Source organism: Ambystoma mexicanum, chromosome 1q (assembly GCF_040938575.1).
Source record: "Ambystoma mexicanum isolate Mex_15411 chromosome 1q, UKY_AmexF1_1, whole genome shotgun sequence".
NCBI classification, from domain to species: domain Eukaryota; kingdom Metazoa; phylum Chordata; class Amphibia; order Caudata; family Ambystomatidae; genus Ambystoma; species Ambystoma mexicanum.
In genome coordinates this window covers 568,174,963-568,201,117 of record NC_090922.1, presented here as the reverse complement: position 1 = coordinate 568,201,117, position 26,155 = coordinate 568,174,963, and the positions used below count along the sequence as shown (strand labels likewise).

The 26,155-nt window shown below is 48.1% G+C and overlaps 1 protein-coding gene across 3 annotated transcripts in view; it reads left to right on the top strand.

The window, feature by feature from the left end:
* The window catches only part of ALDH9A1 (aldehyde dehydrogenase 9 family member A1), a 919,974-nt gene that overhangs the window by 493,103 nt on the left and 400,716 nt on the right, over positions 1 to 26,155 (top strand). For all 3 annotated transcript variants that reach the window (XM_069641045.1, XM_069641043.1, XM_069641044.1), the window contains exon 4: positions 18,366 to 18,495. In XM_069641045.1, the coding sequence (XP_069497146.1) occupies positions 18,366 to 18,495 (130 nt within the window). The remainder of the gene's footprint in view (positions 1 to 18,365; positions 18,496 to 26,155) is intronic.

Below are 26,155 nucleotides of genomic sequence, written 5' to 3'. Positions count from 1 at the left end.
CAAGCTCTGGTTCTCTCGAAGTTGGACTATTGCAACAGCCTTTTTCTTAATCTACCTGCCTCTACTCTCCGCCCTTTACAACTTATCCAGAACGGGACTGCGAGACTTGTCCTTGGCCTCAAGCCCTGGGATCGTATCTCTCCAGCTCTGAAATCTCCATTGGCTCCCAGTGGATGCAAGGATTAAATTCAAAACCCTCTGCATTGTCCACGGCTTTCTGAGGCCTGGGTCCAACATACCTTCAGCTATCCCTCCGTAAATACCTCCGATCTCGAGCACTCCGCTTCTCTACCTCTAACTCCCTCAGGGCCAGTCGTTTCTCAAAGAAACGAGCTGGGGGTAGATCTGTCTTCGCCTGGGGCCTCCCTCTGGAACAGCCTCCCTGCCGCTCTAAAACTTGAGGAGAACCATCTCTGGTTCCAGAAGCACCTCAAAACCTTCCTCTTTGCTTCTGCCGTCTCCTCCCCTGTTGATTCTACTCTCCCTTGGCACCATGCACCTGGCCACCCTCTGTCCTCTGGGCCCAGGTACCTGCTTATCTTGCCACCCTCACGCACTGCCTCCGGGCCACCCCCTGCACTGGGGTCTATATCTGTACCCATACAGCCCTCCCCTTTTCTTCCTGCCCTTTCAGACCTACATGGCCTGCTGCCATAAACCCAGCACTTGCCACTTGCTGGCTGCACTCCCATTGTTTGTTGCATTTTTATTTATTTTATTATTTTTGTTTTTTCCTTCTCACTCCGCACTCTCCTTCCCCCCTTCCATGCACTTCTCCCCCTTCTCCCTCTACCCTGCACTTGCACGTTCTCAATGTCACTGGGCCTAGTAAGATCGTTGTTTTTGTTATCCCCTGTTCCCTTTCCCTGCCTTGTCGCGCTGTGAAACATTTGTGTATGAGCGCGATAGAAATAAAATATCAATCAATCCTTCCCAGTTCTGCGCTAGGGTCATTCTTGCTGCCAACAGAAGGTGGGTGATTAAGGTGGCTCTTGCCCCAGACATCGCGTAGACTCCTTCTATTGGTACCTCCAACAGGATTGTTTTCGGCGTCATTGAGAGGGCCACTCCTGCGATGTGTTTTTATATGCCCCAGGATTTCCTTCCAGAATGTCCTTGCCTTGGGACATGGCCACCACATGTGAAATAAGTCCCCTCTCGCTCCACAGTTCCTCCAGCATGTGGGTGGATAGTTCTTGTTGATTTTGTGAATGCGGTGAGGGGTCAAATACCACCTAAGATTTAATTTGTCTGATGACTCTTTAATTGTGGTGCATTTAGAAGTTCCTTAAACCCTTGCCCATATTTGATTCCAGTCCTCTTCAGTTGGTCTCTTCCAAGTCCTTTTCCCAGTCTGCTTTGAATAGGAGATTGTCTGTAGGTTGTGCATTGGATAATAGTCTGTAGAGCCTGGTCACTCCCTTCGTTGTCTGGCCCTCCAGCAAAGTCAGTTTGAGACATGACGGTTGCCTCGTGCCTGCCTGCTTCACTGGGGGGTGAGTTATCCAGTGCCTGACTTGTGCGTATCTGTAGGGCTCTCTTTTCCATATTCCAAATTTCTGCTGGCAGTATGTGTACTGCAATGGGGAACCGTTACTATACCTGTCTTTCAGGGTCCTCTTCCGACCAGCCCTCCCAGAACTTTCGCTGGAGGCCTGGTGAGAAATCTGGGTTGTGCGTTAGCAGTGAACAGAGGCCTAGGCCTCGGGGGGGGGGGGGGGGGAGGGGGGGGGATACGTTTCCACCGCTGGGCTTTGTCCCAGTTTAGCAGCGACATCTACGTTGATTCCAGGTTGTTTCCCTCTTTCTCTCGGCTCTGTTTTCAGGCCTAGTAGCGCTCGTAAGGGGATTGCAGTAGCTGACTGTTCGATCCAGCACCAGCCTTTTTGGTTGTCTGGTTTCGCCCATCTCAACATTGGTGCCAGTTGCGCTGCCATTATATATCTGTTCACCTCTAGAACTCCCAGGCCTCTGAGAAGTGGAGGGCACATTAAGATAAGTCTTTGGACCCTTGGTTTCTTGCCTTACCAGATGAATTTGGATATCGCTTTTCGCAGTTCTTCTGGTTTGGCAGGTGGGATTGTCACCAGAATCGACCTTACCACATAAAGGAGCCGAAGGAGGATATTTTTTATCGCCGTTAAACGAGCAAACCATGACAGTTCCTGAGTTTCCCATCTTTGCATATCTTCTTGTAGCTGTTTCCATAGGGGAGTTATGTTTGCCTTGTATAATTGGTTTAGATTGCTTGTTAGGCGAATCCCCAGGTAATCCAATGATTCTTTCACCCAACTCACCGGCAACTTCTTCTCCAGGTTCTCGATCACCTCTGTTCCCTGCAATGTTCATGGCTTTTGATTTGGAAAAGTTGATAGAGAACCCCGAGATCTGTCTGAATTCCTGAAGCTTCTCCATTGCTCTCGGCATCGTGACATTCGGGTCTCCCATATATAGCATGTCGTTGTCCACATACAGTGCGATTCTGTGGGTCTCCAGGCCACACACTACTCCCTTGATTCTCGCGTTTTGTATGAACTGGATTGCGCATGGCTCCATTGCAAAAACCAGCAAGGAAAGGGAACATCCCTGTCGCGTCCTTCGTATCTTGATGAACTCTGAGCTTTGATCATTAATCATAAAGCTTGTTGATGGGATCTGAAAGTTAGCCAGCACCATCTTTGTGAATTTGTCGCCGCATCCGAAGCTCTCCAGTACCAGCCTCAAGTATTGCCAGTCCAGGCTGTCAAATGCTTGTCTGGCGTCCAGAGCTGCCACTGCAAATTTTTGTTGTGTACTCCTTCCTACATCGATTATATCTATCACTCTTCTCACGTTGTCTTGTGTGTCTCGTCCTGTGATGAACCCCACTTGGTCATTGTGTATAATGCTCGGCAGGACCTTCATTAAGTCTGGATGCCAGTATTTTTGCGTATATATTCACATCTGTGTTCAGTAGCACAGTGGGTCGGTAGCTGGAGCATTCCAGAGGATCTTTCCCCGGCTTCAGGGTCAATATAGTCGTAGATCTCCCCGTATCGTTCGTAACCGAACCATCTTCTCTGATCGCATTGAACAGCCTTGTCAATGGGGCCAGCTGTTGTGTTCGAAAGATTTTGTAATACGTTTCCCAAGCCATCTGAGCCTGGGGCCTTGTTTGCCGGCAATGCTGAGATGGCGTCCAACTTCCTGTGTCGATATTGGGGCCTCGAGGATTTCCCTATCCGGCTCCATGATCTGGGGCAGGGAAATTGCTTGGATGTAGTATTGTTGCCGTGCTGGGTCGAGGCAGTTACTCCTGGAATCGCATCATTATTTCCCTCTTTTCTGGTTCTGCTCTATGTGGGTTGCCCTGTTTATTTAGCTGTGCAATGTTATTTTGTCTGTTTTCTTATGCTGCGAGGAATCTATTGGCCTTGCCTCCATGTATAGTCTGTTTCGTGTTTAGCAGTGACTGGGCCACTCGATCCGCAGTGTGGTTTTAAAGTTGGGCTCTGATCTTCCTGAGCTCCCACAGGGACTTTCTTGATTGTCAGGTTTTGTGCCTGGTTTCTGCTTCCCTCCCCTCCCTCTCCACCTGGTGAGTTACCAGGGCTCTTTCCCTGTAGCATGCTGCCGCCTGTGATATAAACCCTCCCCTGACCACCACCTTCCCGGCATCCCAGACCGTTCCCCAGTTATCGTTCTCCTTGAAGTTGACAATGGTACTCTCCATGTGGGCGCTAAGTGCTATGTCTTTCAGGAGTAGGGCATATGGTCTCCAAGCTGGTTTCCGTTTATCCACTAACCCCTTCCACTGCACCCCAATCAACACTGGTGCATGGTCCAAAATATATTCCACTCCTATTTCTACTTTTGTTATCTGGGGGGACTAGAGAAGCAGAGACCAAGATCATGTCTATTCTAGAATAGCCTAGATGGACTGCCGTATAGTGGGTGTACTCCCTATTTTCCCCCTTGAAAGAAACTCCATGTTTCTATTACTCCCAGTTCTCTAAAGAAGCGACCTAGCGCTTGCCTATTTTTCTGGTCCAATGCCATGGGAGAGTGTCTTGTCCAGCAGCGGGTCCATGACACAATTAAAGTCCCCGCCTATAATTAATCGGCCCTCACACCAGCTGCTCAGTTTCCCCAGCAGGCCTGTTATAAACACGTCTTGTCGTTCATTGGCGGCATATACGGCAAGGATCGTGTATGTGCTACCCTTTATTGTCCATTTTAAAGCCAAGGTATCTCCCTTTTCTATCCCTACGGAGCTGTAGTGTCTTAAATTCCAGCGACCGACCTATCCGGATGACTACTCCCCTCGTCTTACCCCCGCTAGAAGCGTAGTATTAAAGATGTGGGGGGAAAGAGTCTTACCCAGGCCGAAGAGATAAAGGGGAGGTTTGTAGAATGTTAAGGGGCGTTGTATTCGTCACATAGCCCGCACACTCAGCTGCAGAGAGTTCCTGGAGGGCCTCCCTCTCCCGAGATTATCCAGAGAGGAAGGCGAGGATTTAGGCCGCCCTATTACTGAGGATGAGGTTAGGCCCACAATGGCGACGCTTCCCCTCGGCAGGGCTCCTGGGCCTGATGGCTACCCAGCCTCCTTCTACAGGGCTTTCTCCCACCTCTTGGTTCTGCACTTAACACAATTGTTTAACACATTTGGTGAGGAGGGTGGTATCACTCCCTTGATGGAGGAGGCAAACATTTCTCTCATCCACAAAGTGGGGAAGGACCCGGAGGAATGTACCTCATACCGTCCAATTGCCCTTATAAACACGGAGGCAAAAATCTTAACCAAAATCCTGGCGAAGCGCCTGGAAAGGCACCTACCTCTTTTGATCGACCAGGACCAGTCAGGCTTTGTCATGGGGAGGCAAACTGCTGATAATATCAGAAGGGTGGCTCACCTGGTGGAGAAATCGCGCAAGACGTCCACTCCGGCGGTACTTTTGGCGCTTGACGCCGAAAAGGCGTTTGATCGGGTGGAGTGGTTGTTCTTATTTCAAGTGATGAAAAGGATGGGCCTGGGTATGGGATTTAAACAAATGGTTTCAGCTAACTATAGGAACCCCACTTCGCGGAACCTGGTAAATGGGGAGATGTCCCAGCCGTTCTGATTGGGGTGGGGGATGAAGCAGGGATGCCCCCACTCCCCTTTACTTTACGCAATATATCTGGAGCCACTGGTTTTGGCTATTCGTGAGGGGGAGGAGAGTGGGGGAATACCATTTGGGGGGAGGCAGCCTAAAGTAGCGGCTTTTGCCGATGACCTGTTGCTCACCCTCACAAACCCTAAGGTTTCCATTAGAGCAAGCATAGAACTACTGACCAGATTTGGTGAACTATTTGGGTCTGCGAGTCAATTTCTAGAAATCTGAGTTTATGAATCTGTCCCTAGGGAAGCAGGAGGCGGAAGAGACGCAGGCGACCTCCCCATTTAAGTGGAGCCCTACTGGGCTGCGTTACCTGGGAGTCAGGATTACACCTTCTCTGGCGGGTTGGTGCGGGGGCAACTATGAGCCCTTGTTAACTATCAAGAAAGATTTAAGAAGATGGGGCGCTCTACGACTGTCCTGGTTGGGAAGGGGTGCCGTCCTCAAAATGGTGTTGCTTCCCCGAGTATTGTAGCTTTTCCAAGCTATCCCCCTTCCAGTCCCGGAAAGTTTTTTTTTTCAAGAGTCTAGATAAGGCAGCCAAAGAGTTCATCTGGGAGGGGACGAGGCCGCGTTTATCCAGGCGGCTGTTGGCGGCTTCTAGAGAGAGAGGGGGAAGGGGCTGGCATTCCCTGACTTTTGCCGCTATCCTGAAGCAGCTCAACTAAGGGTGATCAGAGAATGGTTTTTGTATACCTATCTTAAGCACTGGGTAAAAATGGATAGGGCTGTAGCTCGGCATCATTTGGGGGAAGTATTGTGGCTCCCGCGAAGACTGGGGCCATCGCATTTATATTTTAAGTGCGATTACGAAGGGAGTGGTGGATAACTGGGACAGGGCAGTGGAGAAGTGGGGATCACAACCTTTCCGTCGCCGTTCACCCCAATCTTCAATAATGGGGACTTCACACTGGGGTTGGAGCAAGGGGCGTTCGTACAGTGGGAGAGAGGGGGCTGTAGAACACTGAGGGATATGTTTAGTGGTGAAAGAGTGAAAACGTTCGAGGAATGCAAACAGGAATTTGGGGTGTGGAACGGGAGAGACATCGTTACTTCCAGATCAGACATTGGGTAATGTCTGGGGAAATAAGGAAGGCAGCGACGCAGGGGCCTCGCGCAATTTGAGCGATTTCTCACCACTCATGAGGGTTCCAAAGGGCTAATTTCAGATCTGTATAGACAACTAGAGCTTGCAGGCCCAGTAACCACATAGGCATATGAGGAACTGGCAGCAGCAACCGGGGTTCAGCATGGGACAAGAGGACTGGTAGAGGCTTTGGAAGATGATCCCAAGGATAGCGAGGGCGACTCAGCTGCAGGAGGCATGGTATAAATATTTGTATGGCTGGCATTCTGCTCTGGCCCGCCTGCACGCGATGTACCCGGCGACTGAGGTGAAATGTTGGAGTGGATGTGGGGAAAGGGGCTCAGCGGCCCACATATGGTGGGACTGTCGGTCATCGGGCCTTTCTGGAGCGGGGTTGCGCAGGCCATCTCTCAGATGCTGTGGGAGGGGGCCAATCAGGACCCACGGGAGATTCTGCTGGGGAAGAGAGGATTGGGGGCGAGGAAGAGGGAAGGGTAGAACCAAGGCAAAAGTTATCTTCACGTTGGCCGCGATGGCCCTCATCGCTCAAAGGTGGAAGAGCCCCACGATCCCGACGGAGCAAGATTGGTTAAGGAAAATGTGGGATATAGTTTTGATGGAATGGGCATAATATGCAGTAAATAACAGGCTGGAGAATTTCCCGGCCGATTGGGGAGAGACACTGGCATACTTGAAAGGGGACTTTAGGGAGCAATGGTGCCCCCAGAGACTTGAGCTCTTGGACATTTACTGTTAATCTTTGGCAGGGGATACGGCTGGGTGGGGGATCCATTGGTGATATGCTGGGGGGGGTTCTTTTGATGCTGCTCTTGATTTGTGTTCGTTTCTGTGGCTTTCTCCTGTTTTTGATTAAAATGATGAAAACAATAAAAAGAATGGAAAACAAAGCGTAATAGTGTTGTGGGAAGGCTCGATGGGCCATAGAGCTCTCATCTTTGGGGAGGTGGTGTCTCCTGGAGAATCACGATCGGCACCTGCATTGCCCTTAGCCTGTCCAGGATTGCGCACCGCTTCATTGGCGAGTTCAGTCCCTGGGTGTTCAGGGAGACTACATTCAACCCTGCCATGTCAAAGATTAGGGTGTTCCCCCTGCTATTCTTGCTATGCCACGAATGACTTGTGCTTTCCCTCGTATTCGTGTTGCCCCTGCCGAACTCTGAACTGATTTCTTGTGTGTTGACCCCCAGTACCTGCCCCACCCGCCCCATTCCCTTCTTCCTCCATCTGCCCCCCCTTTTTGACCCCTGTGATCAGGATTCTCGGGAATCCCTCCCTCAAACAACCTGGGGTGTTCGATCACTGTTCTATACATTAGCTCAGAGCGGCCGGATATTTCCATGACTCTGGTTGGATTCCAAGTGTTGACTTCGCCCGTCTGCGCACAGGCAAGCCCGTAGAATTGTTCGTTGGTTTCTATTTGCAACTGCTATTTGTTCGGAGGTTGTTGTGTGGCGCCCACTATCACCGCTGACCCTCCTGTTATGATTGGCTGTTGTGCGGCCCCATCAGTTTCGGTTCTCTCCTGGGGCCTGCCTCTTCGTGCTGTGGACCATTCCCAGGGGTTTGCCCCTGTCATCTGTTCAACTCGCGCTGGACCTGGTTCTTCATGGTTCTGATCTCCCTCAACGTTCAACAGTACTGATTCTTCTCTGCTTTCCCTCCCAGCGGAATGTTAGGCCGAAGGGGTATGACCAGTTGTAAGCTATTTTCTCTCGTAGAACCTTTGTCACTGGCTGCATTAGTCTCCTCTTGTGGAGTGTTGCGAGTACCAAATCCTGGGACAGCTGGATCAGATTACCATTGGCTGACAGATCAGTGGTGTTTCTGGCTTCTCTTAGGATGTTTCTTTCATGCCATATGAAGTGAAGGCAACCAGCACGTCCCTAGGCCGAGCGCCTGGGTCAGTCCTACTAGGCCCCATGCAGTGACTCCTATCGAATTCACTGCATGAATACGTTCATGCTTCCGTACCTGCTGTCACTGGCCAAAGCGGGGCTGGCGCATGCTTCCATCAAGATTCATCTGGTGGCTATCTCCCGCTACACCAGAATTCCGGGGCGGTCGTCGCTGTGGTCGCACCGTCTGGTCAAGGAGTTCATGAATGGACTTTTCCGTTCGTTACCTCCGGTGAAGGCTTCGGCCTCGGCTTGTGAGCTCAATGTGGTGCTTACTAGGCTCATGGGTCCTCCATTCGAGCCTATACATTTGGCGCCACTGAAATTCTTATCGTGGAAGACGGCTTTTCTTGTGGCCATCACCTCCGCACGAGTGGGAGAGATCCAGGCCTTCTCCTGTAAACCTCAGTACTTAACTTTTCACAAAACGAGGGTAGTGCTACGGACGCACCCCTCATTCATGCCCAAGGTGCCAGTCGGACTTTCATCTAAACGAGCCCTTGGTGCTACCAGTTTTCTTCACCGCCTTTGTCGCAGGCTGAGAGGACTTTGCACTCGCTGGATGTGGCTAGAGCGCTGTTTTCAGAAGACGTCACAACTGTGAACTTTGGCCCTGTGAACCAAGGGAAGGCCCTCTCCAAGGGATCCATTTCCAGGTGGCTCTCCGGCTGCATCACCCATTGTCACCGGTTGACAAACCGACCATCTGAGAGCCCATTCGACCAGAGCGATCGCTGAAACTTCGGCGTTCCTGTCTGGTGTGCCCCTGCTGGACATATGCAGGGCTGCTATGTGAAGGTCGACGCACACCTTCACGAGATTCTACTGTGTCTACCGGGGTTCTAGGGAGGAGTCCAGAGTCGGCCAAGCAGTGCTGCGCAACCTGTTCGCTTGAAGGTGAGCCTGGTGAGGAGGTAAGGGATGCTTGATGTTGAAATGATTAATGTTGAGCCTTGCCACCTCCTGTGGTTGTGCATGTGTGTACTGCTATGTATTCTTTATTCATGAGCTTGTGAATCCATACCAGACCGCATACTGGAGAAGGAACAAGTTACTTAACTGTAACTGTTCTCCAACATGGGTCTGGCATGGATTCACATGCGATCCCTCCCGCCTACCACTCTGCGACTCTTCTCTTGGTCCTACTGCCACTTTACGTGCTACCAAATCTGAAGATGGCTGCCAGAGGAGGGCCTTGGGTAGAGGGCATTCATTGGCTGGGGGCATTATGACCCAGAGACCAGTGATTGATTGATAGGAGAAGGACCGTTCAGAAGTGAAACTGATTTTTTCTTTACAGAGGATTCCCAGCCTGACGAGGGGGAATATTCAATATTGTCAGATGTGTTAGAGGGAATATTGTCAGATGACAATATTGTCAGATGTGTTAGAGGGAAGGATCACACTTGTCTGTCTAGTTAGGTTATTTATGGGGGTGCCATTGAGTGGCTTGCACTTGATTCTCCTCTTTGGTTGGGTTCAGATAGTTAATTTATCCCTATCGTTTGATGGTATTTGATGGACAAATTTGGTTCTAGATCTGAGCTTGTAGTTTCTTAGGTTTGCGTGGCAAGGTTGGTTGGGTGGCATATAGTTGAATCCACTCAGATGGAGAGAGCAGGCAGTTGGAGCTAGTAATAGTCCTAGCGTTCAAGGTGGGAATGGCAAAGTTTAGTTGGCAAGGTGGCAGGAATTTGGTCGGTGTTATGTGCGCCAACAGTGGTAACGTGGTGGCCATAGTGGGAGAGATCCAAGGTTTACAAGGCATGACAGGCATAGTATTGACGTTCACCAAGGTACTGTGTGACTGAGGGTTGGGCATGACAACAGTGGTGTATGGAAGCAGTGTTGAAGCGAGGAGCGAAGTCAGCGCTAGCTGTCTGCATAGATTAGTAGTGGTGAGCAGGAACATGACTTTATTTATTGTGCTATAAACAATCGTTGAATATTGCGTGTCAATAGTCCCTAATACGAGGAAGTAACACATTCTTCGCTCTCACTACATGTCCTAATTCACCACCAACTCAGTTAGAAACAGAATAATAGACACCTTTTTATAGAGCATTCGCTCCATGCAAGCAAGGGTTTGTTTAAAATGAGAGGCTGCATCTCTTATAGTAATATTGCTTAAAGGGCCATCATTTCCCTTTACTGAATGCCTATCAACACAGCAAAAGCTAAGATGTTGGCGATGCGGTCAGTGGTGACGTCATTGTGCATGAAAAGCATCTACGGTGACGTCGCACGTAGACTCATAAAAGGGTGGCCATTTTAGAATGCCAAATCCTACAGGATCGCCATTCACATATGTTCAAAGAGCTTTTTGGGAGACTGAAGCAAGAATCCAATGAACAAATAGGTGAGTGGGCTAATATCTTATTTTAGACTATTAAGGGCAAATATTGTTAACCCCTTCTAGTCCCCATCTTTTCTTAGTCTTTTTCCTTTTTTCATACAGGAAGTCTACCTGACCAAGAGAATTCAGTCTATAGACATCTTTAGCTGGCTGGTTTAGAATCTACAAGGCTGACCTGGCTACTCCCATCTATAACTGTACTTTTCATATACATGTATACAACACACTCAAATTTACAGACGACAATAGTTTTATTTTTCATTTATTAGCACAAGTTGAAAATGACTAACCTCTGCAGTTAAATGTGCAACAATTGTGTTTAATTCCTCCCGATGAGCCACGAAAAGAATGGTGAAACACGTGTAGAGGTTGATTTATTGAGGACTGCAATAATTAACATGTAGTAAAAAAGTCAATAACTGCATCAAATTGGGACTCTTTGGACATTTTTTCTTTCTATGCAGTAAGCCACAACCCCAACTGAACCAGCTAGCTGGTGCAATGAGCTGACCCCAAGAATTTTCAATTCGGTAGTGGGACGGTAATGCAGGAATCTGCCTGTAAAATCAGTTGGCCGTTTTTGATTTTTTTTTAATCACGCAATGGTCCGGTCTTGTAAAGGTGCGAGTCTAAAAACATATTTCCGCCTTTCTTGCTAGCGTTGTTTTTTCATTTCCTTTCAGGATATGAAGCAGTCATTATTTTACCTGGAGATCCGTATTGGAGGGGCGCGGGGACACGGGACGGTGGGCTGTCTCAATGCGAGCAGTAACTTCTGCAGGTGTTTACTAATCTGATTTAATTTCTTTGCGACAAAAGTTAGCAGGAGAAAGCAGAGAGTCCCAAGGTCAAAGCCTGCTGGTGCGAGCACACAATTGTTATAGCTGGGTGTCAGCCAGGTAGCATGCCGCCATAAAGTATTCCTGGAGAGCCTTCTATAAAACCCTCAATCTGTGGCTCCATACACGTGCATGAAAATACACACACCTCCCACTCAACACACATTGCATACAACCACTCTAGCGAACGCGTATTTAAACATGCATTTTTTAAAAGTGTTATTTCAGTGTCCTCTCTCCTAACCCGCTGCCCTGGATTACTAGGCAGCATGGTCACTCCCCTTCTGCTTTTCCTGCTCTCTTCTCTTGTGGCACCTATTTCTCCAGCATTGGATCTTTCATGGATTCACATGCTTAGAATATTCTCCGTCGACAGACTGGGAACCCTCGGTAAGCTTATAAAGCCGTTTCCCATAGGAAAACGTTCAACACTTTTGTGTCCCATCTACGTTGTTTTGGCCCGCGCACGCACGCCCCACTAGGACGTAGTGGTATAAATGCCCCTCCCCCGCGGCTCCCTTCAGATTTGAACCGTCTGCAAAGTGGGAGCACCTTGTGTAATTTCTACTTGGTTAGGTTGTGCTGTTGCAGTTTTTCTCCTGATGTCGGAAAAAGCACGTGTGCTACGTGCGGACTAAAGGTGTACGAGGGGGACGGACATTTGGACTGCATATACTGTCTGCACCCTCATCACTCGGCTGACAAGTGCGACATATGTAAGGGCTTCTCACAGAAGACTCTTAAAGATCGGAGTCGCAGACTTGTAGCATGGTTGAACGACGGAGTGGGGGCATACCCGCCTTCGGAGGTGGGCTCCACACGCAGCACGGCCTCAGCGTCAAAATCTTCAGGGGCCCCGCGCCGCTCATCGTCATCAGAGCCCCTGGTAAAGAAATTGCGACCGGTGGACAAGGAATCGTCGTAGGCCATTCCAGGGACTCTTCTTCGAAGAAGGCCTTTTCATCCTCATCTTCAGCGAGGAAAGACAGAGAAAAATCTCTAAATCCTCCTCGGGCGATCGTCCTAGATTGGCCTCGAGTCGAGAGGCTGAGAAACGCAGGTTGAGTTCAGAAAAGGCGGGAACAATGCATAAGACTGCACGACCACCACTGTCATCGACGGTAGGGCAGTTGTCAACTACTTCTCTGCTGCTGACGCAGTTGACATCAACCGTTCCTGGACCGCAGGCGGCGACGACGTCGATGATGACTGGGCCGGCTATCGCTTCGTTGATGGAAATCCCGTGAGAGGCCTGGCGTCCAGAGGTCTTCGACCGAATTTTGCCGGAGGCACTTCTACAGCAAGAGGCCTTGTCAGTGTCCTCGGGAGACGAGGGTGAGAGAATAGCTGCCCCCTGCAGACCTGGGGTTACAACTTACCACACCTTTCTCTGGGAGCATTTCGGGTTCTGCCCCCCTGCTCAATCCGCAATCATTTTTGTCATTGGAGGTCTTGTCCACGTTGCAAATGTTGCTGAAGACACTGGATGACAGACTACCTCGAACAACTCCGGCCAGGTCGGTCGTCAACGACCCGGGCCCGTCTCGCCGCCCACCACCTTCAACCCCCGCGGCAGTGCCGCCGGAAGCAAACCTCTCGGCCCCACGCCGCGAGGAAGGGGAACTGTTGGATTCGGAATCAGGCAGCAGAGCCTCGTCAGTGGTCTCCCTTTCCCCCTCCAGGGATCCGACCTGGGAGTCCGATGCAGAATTGGAAGCCCCGAGGAGCCCGGCTCAGCCGTCTCCCCGAGACGATATCGGGTAATTTTCACAACCTGATGGCCACGGCTTGTACGGAATTCGGGTTGGCCCAAGAAGAAGAAAAAAAGGACGGTTTTCTTTTCGACCACATGGGGAAAAGATCAGTGTTTTTTTAGTGCCCATCCTGGATCATGTGTGGAAGGAAGGACTTCAAACCATGCGTCACCCTTTCTCAGCCAGCGATAAAGGGTCGTCTAGAGAAAAAAATTCAAAGCCCCGGACTCTACTCCCAAGTGCCTTTCCTCACAACCAACTCCTGACTCTGTGGTGGTGACGGCGGCGGCGAGAAAGGCAAGGACTCAACATAAGTGTACAACCCGCCCCGGAAAGTGATGCCAGACGACAGGAGGCTTTCGGCAAAAAAGTCCTGTCGGTAGGTGCTACAACAGTGAAGGTGGCCAATTCTCTAGCCATAGTTGCTAGATACAACAGGGAGATGTGGCATCGGCTGGCTCCTATACTGGAACACCTTTCCGGATGAACATCGCAAAGCGGCTATGTTGCTGGTCACCGAAGGTGAAGAGGCTTCAAATCATGCCATAAACATCGCAGTAGACCTTCCGGAGTCGGGGTTTAAGCAGGTGAACAACAGTGTGGTTCTCCGACAGCAAGCATGGCTAAAATGCACCAACTTCCGACCGGAGGTGCAGTACAAGGTACTGGATATGCCTTTTGAAGGAGACCTCTTCGGCGAGAAGGTTGACGAAGCCCTGAAGGGCATGAAGGAGGACTCGGACATGGCGCGTTCCTTGGGGGGGCCCTCCAGAGTGGTTGGAGTTTCCGGTCTTTTCGTCCCTTCAGGGGAGCATCGGGGAAATTCCAGATTCTCGACATCGAGGGACAGACCCTTCGGTAGACCAGCATATTCCTCTCAGGGATACAGGCGAGCTTCGCAAGCGGCTAAACGTTGCCGGGCCTACCGGGCCCCCAAGAAGAGAGCAGGTTACTCGTCGACTAGGGATAAGCAGAACGAGGACCAGCAGTGACTGGCTTCGGAACGTTCTGGGGGGCCGAGTATCATGTTACATCAACGAATGGGAGCTAATAACAGATCAATGGGTGTTGGACACAGTAAAATAAGGACATCCCCTGCAATTCAAAAGCAACCCTCCGCACATTCCACCGGCGGGTGTAGCTCAATCCCATCTGAGCGTGTTGCTGCAGGAAGTAGCACTTATGCTACAAAAAGGGGCTATAGAAATAGTCCCGTTGTCACAAAGGGGTCAAGGGGTTTATTCCCGATACTTTGTGGTGAAAAAGCCAAATGGAAAGTGGCGTCTCATCCTAGACCTGCGCAAGCTAAACAAATCGTTGAACAACATAGTTCAAGATGCTCACGCTCCAGGAGGTGATCCGGTCAGTTCAAAAAGGGGATTTTCTGGCGTCTCTGGACCTGCAGGACGCGTTCTTCCACATACCGATGTGTCGGCGACACAAGAAGTACCTAAGGTTTGTGGTAGGGCAGACTCGCTACCAGTTCAGTTCTTCCCTTTGGACTGAAATCTTCCCCCAGAACGTTCACAAAATGCTTGGCTCCGGTGGCAGCCTGGCTGAGAAGGCAAGGCCACTATGTATACCGTATCTCGATGACTGGTTGGTGAGGGGGGGGGGGGTCCTCCCCTATGTCGACGCACAAGAGTCTACAGGACAACATGAGCCTCTTGCAACGGTTGGGGTTTGCGATAAACTTCGAAAAATCCTCTAACGCCGTCAAGAAGCTTGGTGTTTCTGGGTGCACAGTTCGAGACCCAGTTAGGGTTAGTCAGACCATCCCTCGACAGGATCACCAGGCTCAGTCGATTGGCAAGTCAGTTGAAAATCAATTCCAGACTGTCGGTGAGAAAATATACATCAATCCTGGGGGCTATGGTGTCCTGCATTCCTCTGGTGCCCAACTGCCGCTTGTTCATGAGGCCAGTGCAACAGTTTTTAGCGGATCGTTGGATGCAGGCTCAGGGCCTCTGGTCAGACAGGCTGACCGTCGACGACGACAAGCTCCTGTTAGCTCTTCGGTGGTGGAAGAGAGTTCAGAATATATCCAATGGAGTACCCCTACAGGAGCCGGAGTTCCGGTTCACTGTAGTGACGGACGCGTCCCTAACTGGCTGGGGAGCGCACATGGGCACTCTGCAGACACAAGGCCGTTGGTCTCAGAAGGAATCCCTCCTGCACATCAACGTTCTGGAATTGAGAGCGGTGCGCTGGGCCCTTAGGGCGTTCCTGCCTCACATCGGGGGGTCCACAGTGAGTTTTGACGGACAACACCACGCAATGTTTTACTTAAGGAAGAAAGGCGGCACAAGATCCAGAACCCTCCATCGAGGCTCAGGTGTGGCACTGGGCTCTAAAACACGATATATCCATCGTAGCTCATCAGCTTCCAGGAGTAAGGAACGAGCAGGCGGACTCGCTCAGCAGAAATATGGACCAGATTCACGAGTGGGAAATAGACACCGATCAATTGTCGAAGGTCTTCAAGAAATGGGGGCGGCCTCCGCTGGATCTCTTCGCCACGAAAACGAACAAGAAGTGCGAGATGTAGGCCAGCAGGTGGCCACAGGAAGATTCGGTGGGAGAAGCGTTTTCCTTCCCATGGACGGGCAAGTTCCTCTACGCCTTCCCTCCGTTTCCTCTGATACGGAGAACTCTGCAGTGGATACGCAGGTACAGGTGCCGAGTCATCCTGGTGGCGCCGTGTTGGCTGAGGCAGCCATGGTTTTCCGACCTGCTTCACCTGTCAGCAGATCATCCGATAACGTTCCCGAAGGTTCCCATCCTCTTGTCCCGGGATGAAGGAACAGTGTGGCATCACAATCCGAGCAGTCTCAACCTCACAGCTTGGCTCCTGACTTTTCAGAATTTGGTGCCTTGAACATTCCCTTGGACTGTCGGAAGATCTTACAGGCTGCGCGGGACCCTTCCACCAACAAGCCCTACAGGTGTAAGTGGAGAAGATTCTGTACGTGGTGTCAAGGACAGGCAGGAGTGGAACCTCTGAGGGTTATTCCGGAACAGCTTCTTTCGGATCTACTACATTTGGTGAAGAGTGGATTGTCCTTTTCATCACTAAAGGTTCACCTGGCGGCCATCTTTAGGTTCACAAGAGGGAGGAAATCAACGCCCTTGTTTAGCGACAGATTAGTGAAGCACTTCATGAGAGGTTTGTTATGGACGTTCCCTCCGGTTAAGCGTTTTCCACCGACGTGGAGCCTGAACTTGGTACTGGCAGGGTTAATGAAACCACCCTTTGAGCCAATGGCCACATCGTCGAAGTTTTTACCAGGGAAGGTCGCTTTTCTAATAGCTATAACATCGGCTAGACGGATCTCAGAGTTGCAAGCATTGGTCATAGACCCTCCGTATCTCAGATTTTTCAAAGACGAGGTGATTTTGTCAAGTCCTCGTTTCTTCCCGAAAGTTCCTACGACTTATCATAAACACTCATCCATTGTCCTGCCCACCTTCTTTGCAACCCCCTCATCAGCTGCGGAAAAGGTCTTGCATACCTTGGATGTCAAGAGCTTTACAATTTTACTTTCATTGAACTCCACTTCGATCTACGCAGCAACTCTTCGTTGCATATGGGCCTTTGGCAAAGGGGAAGGCAATCTCAAAACAAGGACTGGCCCGATGGGTCTCGTCGACGATTGCCTTCTGTCATTCAAAAGCGAGGAAACCGCTACAAGGACGTCTGCGAGCTCACTCAACCAGGGCGACTTCGTCGATGGAGTTGTGGGCGGGGATTCCACTGACAGACATTTGCAGGGCGGCAGCATGGTCAGTGCCTTGTACTTTCACCCGCCACTACTGCCTCGAACGACAGCATGCGGACGAGATACAAATGGGACGAGCAGTCTTGCGACATCTTTTTCAGTAAGGTAAGCCCTTTTCTTCAAGAAGGGTCTATGCTGGTATATATGTATATGTATATGTATATATGCTTTTATGGCTTATATGAATATTACTTGGTGCAGTACTGTGGCACGTTTTAATTTCGAATCCTGTGTGATCGTGATTCGCCTTTTGCAGGATGGGGTGGGTGCCGGATTGCATTGACACCTCCTCGCTTGTTTCAGTTTCACTGCTGTGCATTCTATTCTAAGCATGTGAATCCATGAAAGATCCAATGCTGGAGAAGGGAATAGTTTCTTACCTGTAACTCCATTTCTCCAGCATTGGTATCTTTCATGGATTCACATGGGCCCGCCGGCCTCCCCTACATGCAATCGTCTTGTAGTTCTTGTTTCACCCCGTTCTACTTTGGAGGGATCGAAATCTGAAGGGAGCCGTGGGGGGCGGGGCATTTATACCACTACGTCCTAGTGGGGCGTGCGTGCGCGGCCCAAAACGCATAGATAGGACACAAGTGTCAAACGTTTTCCTATGGGAAACGGCTTTATAAGCTTACCGAGGGTTCCCTGTCTGTGGACGGGGAATATTCCAATCATGTGAATCCATGAAAAATACCAATGCTGGAGAAATGGAGTTACAGGTAAACTATTCCCTTCCTTCTCATACGGCGTGCATGTAACCCCATGCTGCACATGATGGAAATTCAGCATTGATGAAGGCCCTCAACCGTCCCTCACTTCCTAAAACGCCTGGCAAAGTGAGAAGCAGCACCCTTTGCCATCTCTCCTCGCCCACCTTCCCTCACTGATCTGAAGACTTCAGACTGTGAATGAACTTATTTGTTGCATCTCCCCCTTGTCTTACTCCCTTGCATTAGACTTCAAGTTTGACAGTATGCAGGGAGGCCAATGCTCTTTGGCAGCTAGTGCCATTGTTGTGCTTCTTGTTCTCCAGGAGAAATAGTGCCATTATTTGTTCCCTATGCACATGGGTTCTATGCAATGGATGGATTTGTGAACAGTGTGGCGGAAGTGTGATCCTACTTTCAGGCCTCAAACAAAATTTGCAATCGTCTCTAGCTTTTGGTGATTGATAATTGACTCTTGGCGAGTAAGAGATGGTGTGTGCGCGCGTCTGCTTATAAAGTATGCAGGGGGCGAGGGACTTCATGCCTGACTCGTAGCTTCCAACTTGAACCTTTTTAACCCTGCTACTGTTCTGGGGAACCATCTGGGAATTTGAGAGTGGTTTGATGTGTTTTTTTTTGTTTTTGTTGTTTTTCTTTATTGCATCCGTTTAGTTCCAGATTTTTCACTAGTGTTAATGTTTGTTGCAGTTAATCATGTATTTAGATTGACATCGTCTAGCCCATGTATGGGGGGTCACAAACTGACTGCTGTTATGTTCTCTACAGGAGCGCTTAGAAGAAATTGCGTCCTTGGAAACTATCAACAATGGGAAATCCATTTTTGAAGCCCGTGTGGATGTGGAAATATCCTGGCAGTGTCTGGAGTACTATGCTGGATTGGCTGGTGCCATGGCAGGTAGTTTATAGGGTGTCAATTGGGAACATGCTGGAAAGCAATGTACGAGTTAAACTCGATTCTGCACTGAGCAAGCCTTTCTCCTATTCATTTGACACTTATCATGACTAACCTCGTCGCCTACAGGAGAGCTCTCTTGCCTGTAGTACCTTTCTCTAGTCGTAGCGCTGGGAAAATTTTCAGAGTGGGGGTGGATCAGATCACCAAATTTTCTAAGCATTTGTGCAATGCTGGTTCTCCTGACATCAGTCATGTTAAAGACATGGGGGCATGTATCTGAAAAACAAAACCTGCTTTTTTTTCCTGGCATTTAGCTTGTGTACTTCCCTTCGTGAGTTGCTAGAATATCCTGCACACTGTATGCAGAGACTTGGGCAGGCAGAACAACGTGCATTAAAATTGGACATTTGAAACCAAAAAGGGAATGAGTCTAGATGGGTTATTCAGCATACTCTGAGAACCAGAAGACCAAAATGAAGACTAGTGGCTGCTAAATGAGGCATTGGAAAGGGAGAGGTTCTGAAATGTGCTTTGTGGGCACCAACCCCATTCAGTACTGTGTGCTGAGACTGAAAACAAAAGTATACTTTTAAAAGGAAAATGGCTTTCCTGAGAACACATCCTGCGTTAGTAGAGTACTGCAGCCCTGCTCCAAAGTGCAGGTTCTGTATGTGTCTAACATAGCAGCCCTGCTGGAAAATGCTTGACCTATACATATTATAGTTGCAGATATTCTGCTGAGAAGTTCCAGTACGGTCACATTAATGAATTAAAACCCTGTTAAAAATGCAAAACTGTCTTAAAATTGGTAGGCACGCTCTGCTCACATTTGCCATCAGTGCCGCGTTAAAACTGTAGCCTTAACCTTTGTCTAGAACATCTAAGCGCAAAAAGTGGGCAATTTCACTACTGTTTGGGGAATTTTGCCCTGGTGTAATACACCCACCAAAAGTGCATACCATGCACAGAACAGCCAGGGTGCTTCAGCAAATGTGATTTGCCAAAGTATACTTGAAATATAGTCCTTGATCTACTCAGTTTGCTAAAACACCTACAGCAGAATGGTAGCAAGAGAAGCACTCCATTGTGGTATGTGGAGCAGAATCCACTGGAGATTCCAATGTTTCATATCACTTTTGGGAGAAGTCATACAGTCTAGCCTCTAAAAATGTGAGGTCATTCAAATTTTGGGAATCTAGGAACAGATGTCTTGCGTGACAGAGAAATGGAAGTAAGTAGGTAAGACCACCATCCGAATTCTCCTGCCCTCTGATTTTTAAGTCTGAGCACAAAAGAAAAAGTAGCAGTTTGGCTATAAGGTGTGGATGTAGCGACTTGGAAGAAAACTGCAAGGAAAATAAAATGTCGGAAGCACGTTTAAGAATACTTCTGAGGCTCCAATTAGAAATCTTTTTTTAAACACGGGGGTGGGGGGGACGGACATATGACCCAAGGGGGCTGGTCGACCCAGCCGGAGTCTGTTTTCTGTGTTGATGGCCATGACCTCATCCACACAGAAAGGGAGTTTTGATGTCCCTCATGGGATGTGCAGGCACCTTTTTGTCTGCTTCTCCCACACAACTCCTCAGTCCCACTAGGGCATACAATGAAGAGCAGAAACCAGACCGACCATAACACAACTTTATTCTTCTTGTTCCTCCATACAAATAACTCCTTAATGCACTAGATCTGCTGTCTGTCTGCGACTGTTCAGCTGGGCAACACGCGTATCTTTTGGATCTTCGCCTGGATCTCGAGACTGTTGTCCTGCTAGACCGCCAGTCGACTGGTGCACTCTCCTCTGTCTTTTCTTCTTCCCATCTCTCTCTGCCTTCGATGAGGTGCCTCATAGTGTTGGCTCACTTTTCCCAGGGGACTTTGCATTCGCCTGTCTCTGCCTTGTTTCGGTCTTCCACCACTTCCTTTGCCACATGCCAGACTGCGGTATATGCGACACACTGCTTTGAAATGGTTATTTTCCCCCGGACCCAAGGTTCCCGGTTACCTTTATGTGATGCCACTGTCTCTCTTTTGTGGCCTTTTTCAGTTTTCCCATGAGAGATTTTGATGTATCCCAAAACCTCTACTTGAAGTGCTAAGGCTGCATCTGATCTTGCCAGGCATAGGATCTCTTGCAAGGATCGTGGCTTCTGAAGCAGCCTCCCTTGAATACAATACATTCACACCCCACGATGATCTGGGACCGTAATGCTTAATCATTAGTGTTAAGCCGAATGCATAGACACCATGTATGTGTCCATTGACTCCCCGTTGTGCTGCTTTGTCGTGTGGAACACGTGCAGTTCATAGTCCACATTGGTGTGGGGGTGTGAAATAGTCTGTGAGCGGTTTTGAGGTTGGTGTATGTGTCCATGAATCCGGTTGGCAGTTCATCCACAATGTCACGCACATTAGGGCCAATTGACAGGGTTGGCAGGCTGTGTTTTTTCTCAATGTTCCTTAATGTACACCTCGAAATCTCTCATCCACCTTCTCCATCAGGGACCCAAACTGCTGGTTTCAGATAAGTCAAACTGAGTGGGCAGTTGTGTATTCAAATTGTCTTGCAGCCTTGAGGGCAGAACTGCCGGAGGTGTGATGGGCACTGTCAGCTCCTTCTCCTCTGACATGGTGCTCCCGTGCTAGGTATTGGCAAAAACCTTGGTGCTATAGTCTGTAGCAGCAGACTCACCGCTCTCTGGACCTGCTTTCTTCCTGGTGTGGTAGTCCAAATGGTGTGTGCAATATGCTGCCATGGGCTTTAAAGCCTGCATTGTCGGAGCGCTGCCCAGTGTGCTCCCGATTGCCTCAATTGCTGTTTTGACGTGCTGAACTAGCACCTTAAAAGGCGTGGAGTATTCCGCCTTGATATAAAATCACACGCACGTGTGATAATGGGAACTGCGTAGGCAGCTTGGGCCACGCACATCGACAAAACTGCGTGGAGCTGCTCTGACTTCTCCAGTGCCGCTGCTCTGCGCGGCAAGGTTGCAGGCCACCCTGCCTGCTGAAGTATCTGGTGCCAAAAAAAAAGTATCTGGTGCCAGAGGCCACCGCTTGTAGATTACCCCCCCCCCACACACACACACACTGCAATCGCAGCAAGCACAAGGTTGACTGCCTTGTCGCCAATTTGTTGTCCCTCACAGGATGTCCGGCACCTTATGTCTGCTTCCCCCACACGACTTCTGAGTCCCTCTAAGACATGCAATGAAGAGCGGGCACTAAACCGAGGATAACACAAATGTATTTTTTGTGTTCGTCCTTACAACTAACTCCTCCTTATCCAGCTCCTCCCTCCCCGCTTCCTGTGACCCAAGCAAGCCCCACCACACGGGAGCAGGCTCCCCAGTAGACATTACAGGAGTGTGGCGCCTGAAGGCAAGATTTTTTTTAAAAAAAAAAAGAATTCTGCTTTACTCGCCCTTAGCACCCACGTTGGATCTACACGGGTGCTAATGGATGCAGGCAAGGGAAGGAAAGGGGGCGCTGGCCAGTAGCACTCGGGCTTCTCAGAAACACAGGCTTGTACCATACAATGCAACCTGCATTCTGAGCATCCTGATTGGCCAGCGTCCCCTTCCAGGGTGCGAATGCTATGTGTTTCATGGACATTAAAAGATCCCAAAAAGGACTTTACTTGAAACATTGGATCCCACTAAATCTGTGGGCAGAATATATGCTTCGTGTCCCTACTCTTAAAGTATGGTCACCCTGCTGAGGGATACTAGCATAGCTTCCATGCAGGTACCTCACATGTAATGCATTTGAAAGAATGGCATCCCCAGGGGACAAGTGCCAATAAGTGGAAGTCTGAATTGGCTTGGCTGAAATTCAAACCAGGAACCTACAGCATGCACGCTCACCCACAAATCTGTACCCATAGGTTTGTAATATGGCTCATGCAGTTTGAGTATTGATCTCTGCAGAATATGATTACTGGCTGGGATAGATTTCCCAACAGGCTTGTACCTCTAGACAGCTCTTCGGCCTTGCCGGTAATAAGTAAGACTTGCCTGTCTTTTTCATGTATCTGCCTTACTGCTGTCTGAAAGGACAATGCCATACAGAAATCGGGATCTTTAGGAATAGGCTGTGATTCTCAAGTTTGTGGATTTGGAAGGTTTTGGGGGGAGTTCAAGTCACTTGTCAGACTCACAGGAGGAGACATGTTATGAGAAGTATAGTACTGAAATGAGAGCCAAATTGGGAGCACTGTGGCATATGGTTTCAAAACGTAATGCAAGCGTCTAGTTTTGCACACCAGTACACACCGGACCTTCTCAAAAAAAGGGTGAAAAGAGTACAGACATTGTTTCCATTCAGTACTTTGGATTTCTACTGATGTCACCACATATTGATACAGGGCCTTTTGAAAGTGTAGTAGCTCTTCTGGGAAGCACAGGTACAGTTGCCATCATAAAGTAGCCGTCCTAAAACCTACTGAGGCTGCCTCATTTGAAATAAAGCAAGCCCGCTTGTAAGTGTGGTACTGTTACTTTAAAAGTATAGCCCCAGCTAAGAAATGCATAGACAGTCCCATTAAAAAATCACAAAGCTACAATATGTTATTGTCCCATTAATAACAGAGCAGCTACTTCAATTCTAAAGTTATCCTTGGCCCGTCTTCTGAGACTAACAAATGCCTATGTTCTGTTGCATGCAAAATATAGATTTTTTTTAAATTTATTGTTTCAGTAAAAATTACTTTTCACACAAAAAATAAATACAAAAAGCAATTTCTTTTTTTTTTTTATTTTTTTTTTAATTGTTTAATCACATTGGATTTTTACAATACCGGTCTTCTCATCATTTCATACAATTATTTATCCGATCAGTTTGTCGCTTTCTGTGAGCAATTTGTGATTTGTCGGTTCATTTGATGGATGTTGTGGTCACTGTTGTGTTTGTTCTTGGTGACACCCATTGTTGTTGAGTAATTGTTGGTCGATGTATTCTAACATTTTTGCTGCTGCAACTTGCCATGTGATTCTATCACCCCCAATGAGCCTGCACCACCAGGTATTTTCCTCGTGTAGTATATTAAAACCGGGCATGTGTGACAGATACTGTTGTCTAATAAAATTCGTTGCTGGGCATGACATTAGCAAATGTCTTATTGTTTCTTTGACAGGGTGGCTGGCATTATCGCAAAAACGACAGTCGTTAGTTGCTGTTTGTCCTCTGATATGAAGTATCTCATTTGTTTTCATTATGTTGAGTCGTGCTCGTAAAATTAGATTTTGCGCCTTTTTATTTGGAAATTGGTTTATGAAGCCTTGCAACTCATTTCGTTTCAATATATTATGCGGTAAGTGAGCCATGAGTTTCGATCTTGTTGTAACGTCGATCGTCGTTGCCCAATCTGCGTCTTTAATTTTTTGTAGAACTTTACATGGATTTTCAATCAGTTCTTGTTCGTCCGAAGCTATATCACATAGTACACCTAGATTTTCCTCTTGCCATGTTATTAGCATCTGACAGTTTCTGGCATCCATTTCGCATTTAATCATGTTGAAGATTTTATTGCTGGTGTCCATTCTGTTTTTCCTAAATAGCATTATGGTGTTGCACACCACTGTGCATTTTAAAGATTGCAGGCTGAGTTCTCGGCGTATGGCCACCCCTGATGTCGATTTGGGTAATTTCAAGACTTTTCGCCAAAATCGGGCCTCTAGTTTGGCCCATATTTGCTTTGGCATCATGGGCATCGCTTCCATCCCATATGTCAAGGTAGGTACGACCTTCATTTTATAGAAGTTTAAAACTGGGACAAGTGAGTATTTCCCAAATTTGCCATCGATAGCTTTTGCTTGGGCTGCTAGTTTGTCTGTCTTTCCAAACAGTTCCGCTTGCATTGTGTTTTCTTGGCGTGAACTGTCTAGGAATACTCCAAGATATTTGAATGAGGTGACGGACTCGATTTCAGTGTGGCCCAGCCGCCATCTGAAGTTGCTGTTTTTTTTCTCACGATTTTGGAAGGTCATAACTTTTGTTTTGCTTATATTAATTTCCAGGTGGTTACTTGTTGCATATTGCTGTAGGGCACTTAACTTTCTTTGCAGACCTATTTGTGTTTGATCAAAAAACGTTAGATCGTCCGCATATAGGAGGTGGCCGATTTCTGTGACTCCGATTTTTGGTGGGAAAACCCTTATTGTTTGCCCAATGTCTTGAATGTCTCCAATATAGCTGATAAACAGCGCTGAAGCCAGCGGGCATCCCTGCTTGACTCCTCGGGTGCTCTTGACTTCGTTAGACAGGTCTCCTTCTCGGCTGAGACGCACTCGCATTTTGGTTTCATGATGCAGAGCCTGTATCGGGGCTAGTATGTCTTCCGGGCAATTCCATTCTTTTAGTTTTCTCCATAAGATCGGCCTTTCAATACGATCAAAAGCTTGAGTGAAGTCAATGAAGACTACAAACAGGCACTGTTTGTATTGCAGTGCTTTGCTTTTTAAGATGTTACACGCCAGAATGTTACACGAGGTTCCTGCGTTTTTCTTAAAGCCCGTTTGATAATCATCATTGCATTTTGCTGATGCAGCCCATGTTTGAAATCTTTTCATTAGTAACGTTGCGTATACCTTGCCTATCACGTCCAATAACGCAATCGGACGGAAATTTGCTGGATCTGTAAGGTTCCCTTTTTTGTAAATCGGAACTATTATTGCTTTTGTCCATGATTCAGGTATCGACTTTAGTTCTGTGCAGCGTCGAAAAATAGCACTTATGAAGCTTGTCCATTCGTTTGCATATTTTTTTAATTCAGCGTTGGTGATGCCGTCTGGACCAGGTGCTCTGGAGTTCTTTAAGTTCTTGATTATATTCAAAATGTCTTCTTTATTTTCTACGTTGACCCAGTTTATTGCTTTCGATTGTGTCTCAATGCCGGTATATGGTTCTTCTGCTTTGAAAACTGTTTCAAAGTGTTGTTCCCATGCATGTTGACTAATGTTGTTCAGAATTTGTCTCTCAAGGGTTTGCTCTCTATCTCTTAATAGAGTCCAGAAATGTCTGCTGTTTGTAATGAGAGCCTTGATAATTTGTTCCGCATCAGCTTGATACAATTTATATCTATGGGCTCTTACCCATGCTTTGTATCTTGATTTTATATTCCTGATATTTGCGGGTGTTTCATTGATGAATTTTTTGCGTGCGTTACGTAGCGCTTTTCTATATTCACGTCTTTTTGCAATAAGTTCTTTGTTATATGCATGTTTTGTGTCTGTTTTCATCATGTGTCCTCTTCCTTTTCTCGGACATATGTGCGGAATTAATAGTGGTTGATAATCAATGTCGGGCACTATTGATGTCAGTGCATCTGCTTCGTATTTTGCTGTCGCTTTGATGATCTCATTGGCACTTATTCTTATTCGTGTTCCTTGTGCGTTCGGTTCAAGTTGCAGATTTCGGCTACTTTTGTTGTTCTCTGCCAGCCAAGATATTACCAACATGTTGTGATCGCTCATGGACGTGCGTCGCACATTGAACTCTTTGATGTCATGCAGTAGTGATTCTGATACAAATATGTAATCAATCGTGGTTGCCAAAGGCGCACGCTCCCATGTTGGTATTCTGTCTGTTGCTGGGAAAGCCTCATCTACGTTGTAAAGTCCATGCATGCCGGAGAATTTGAGCCATTCTTTGCCGCGTTGTT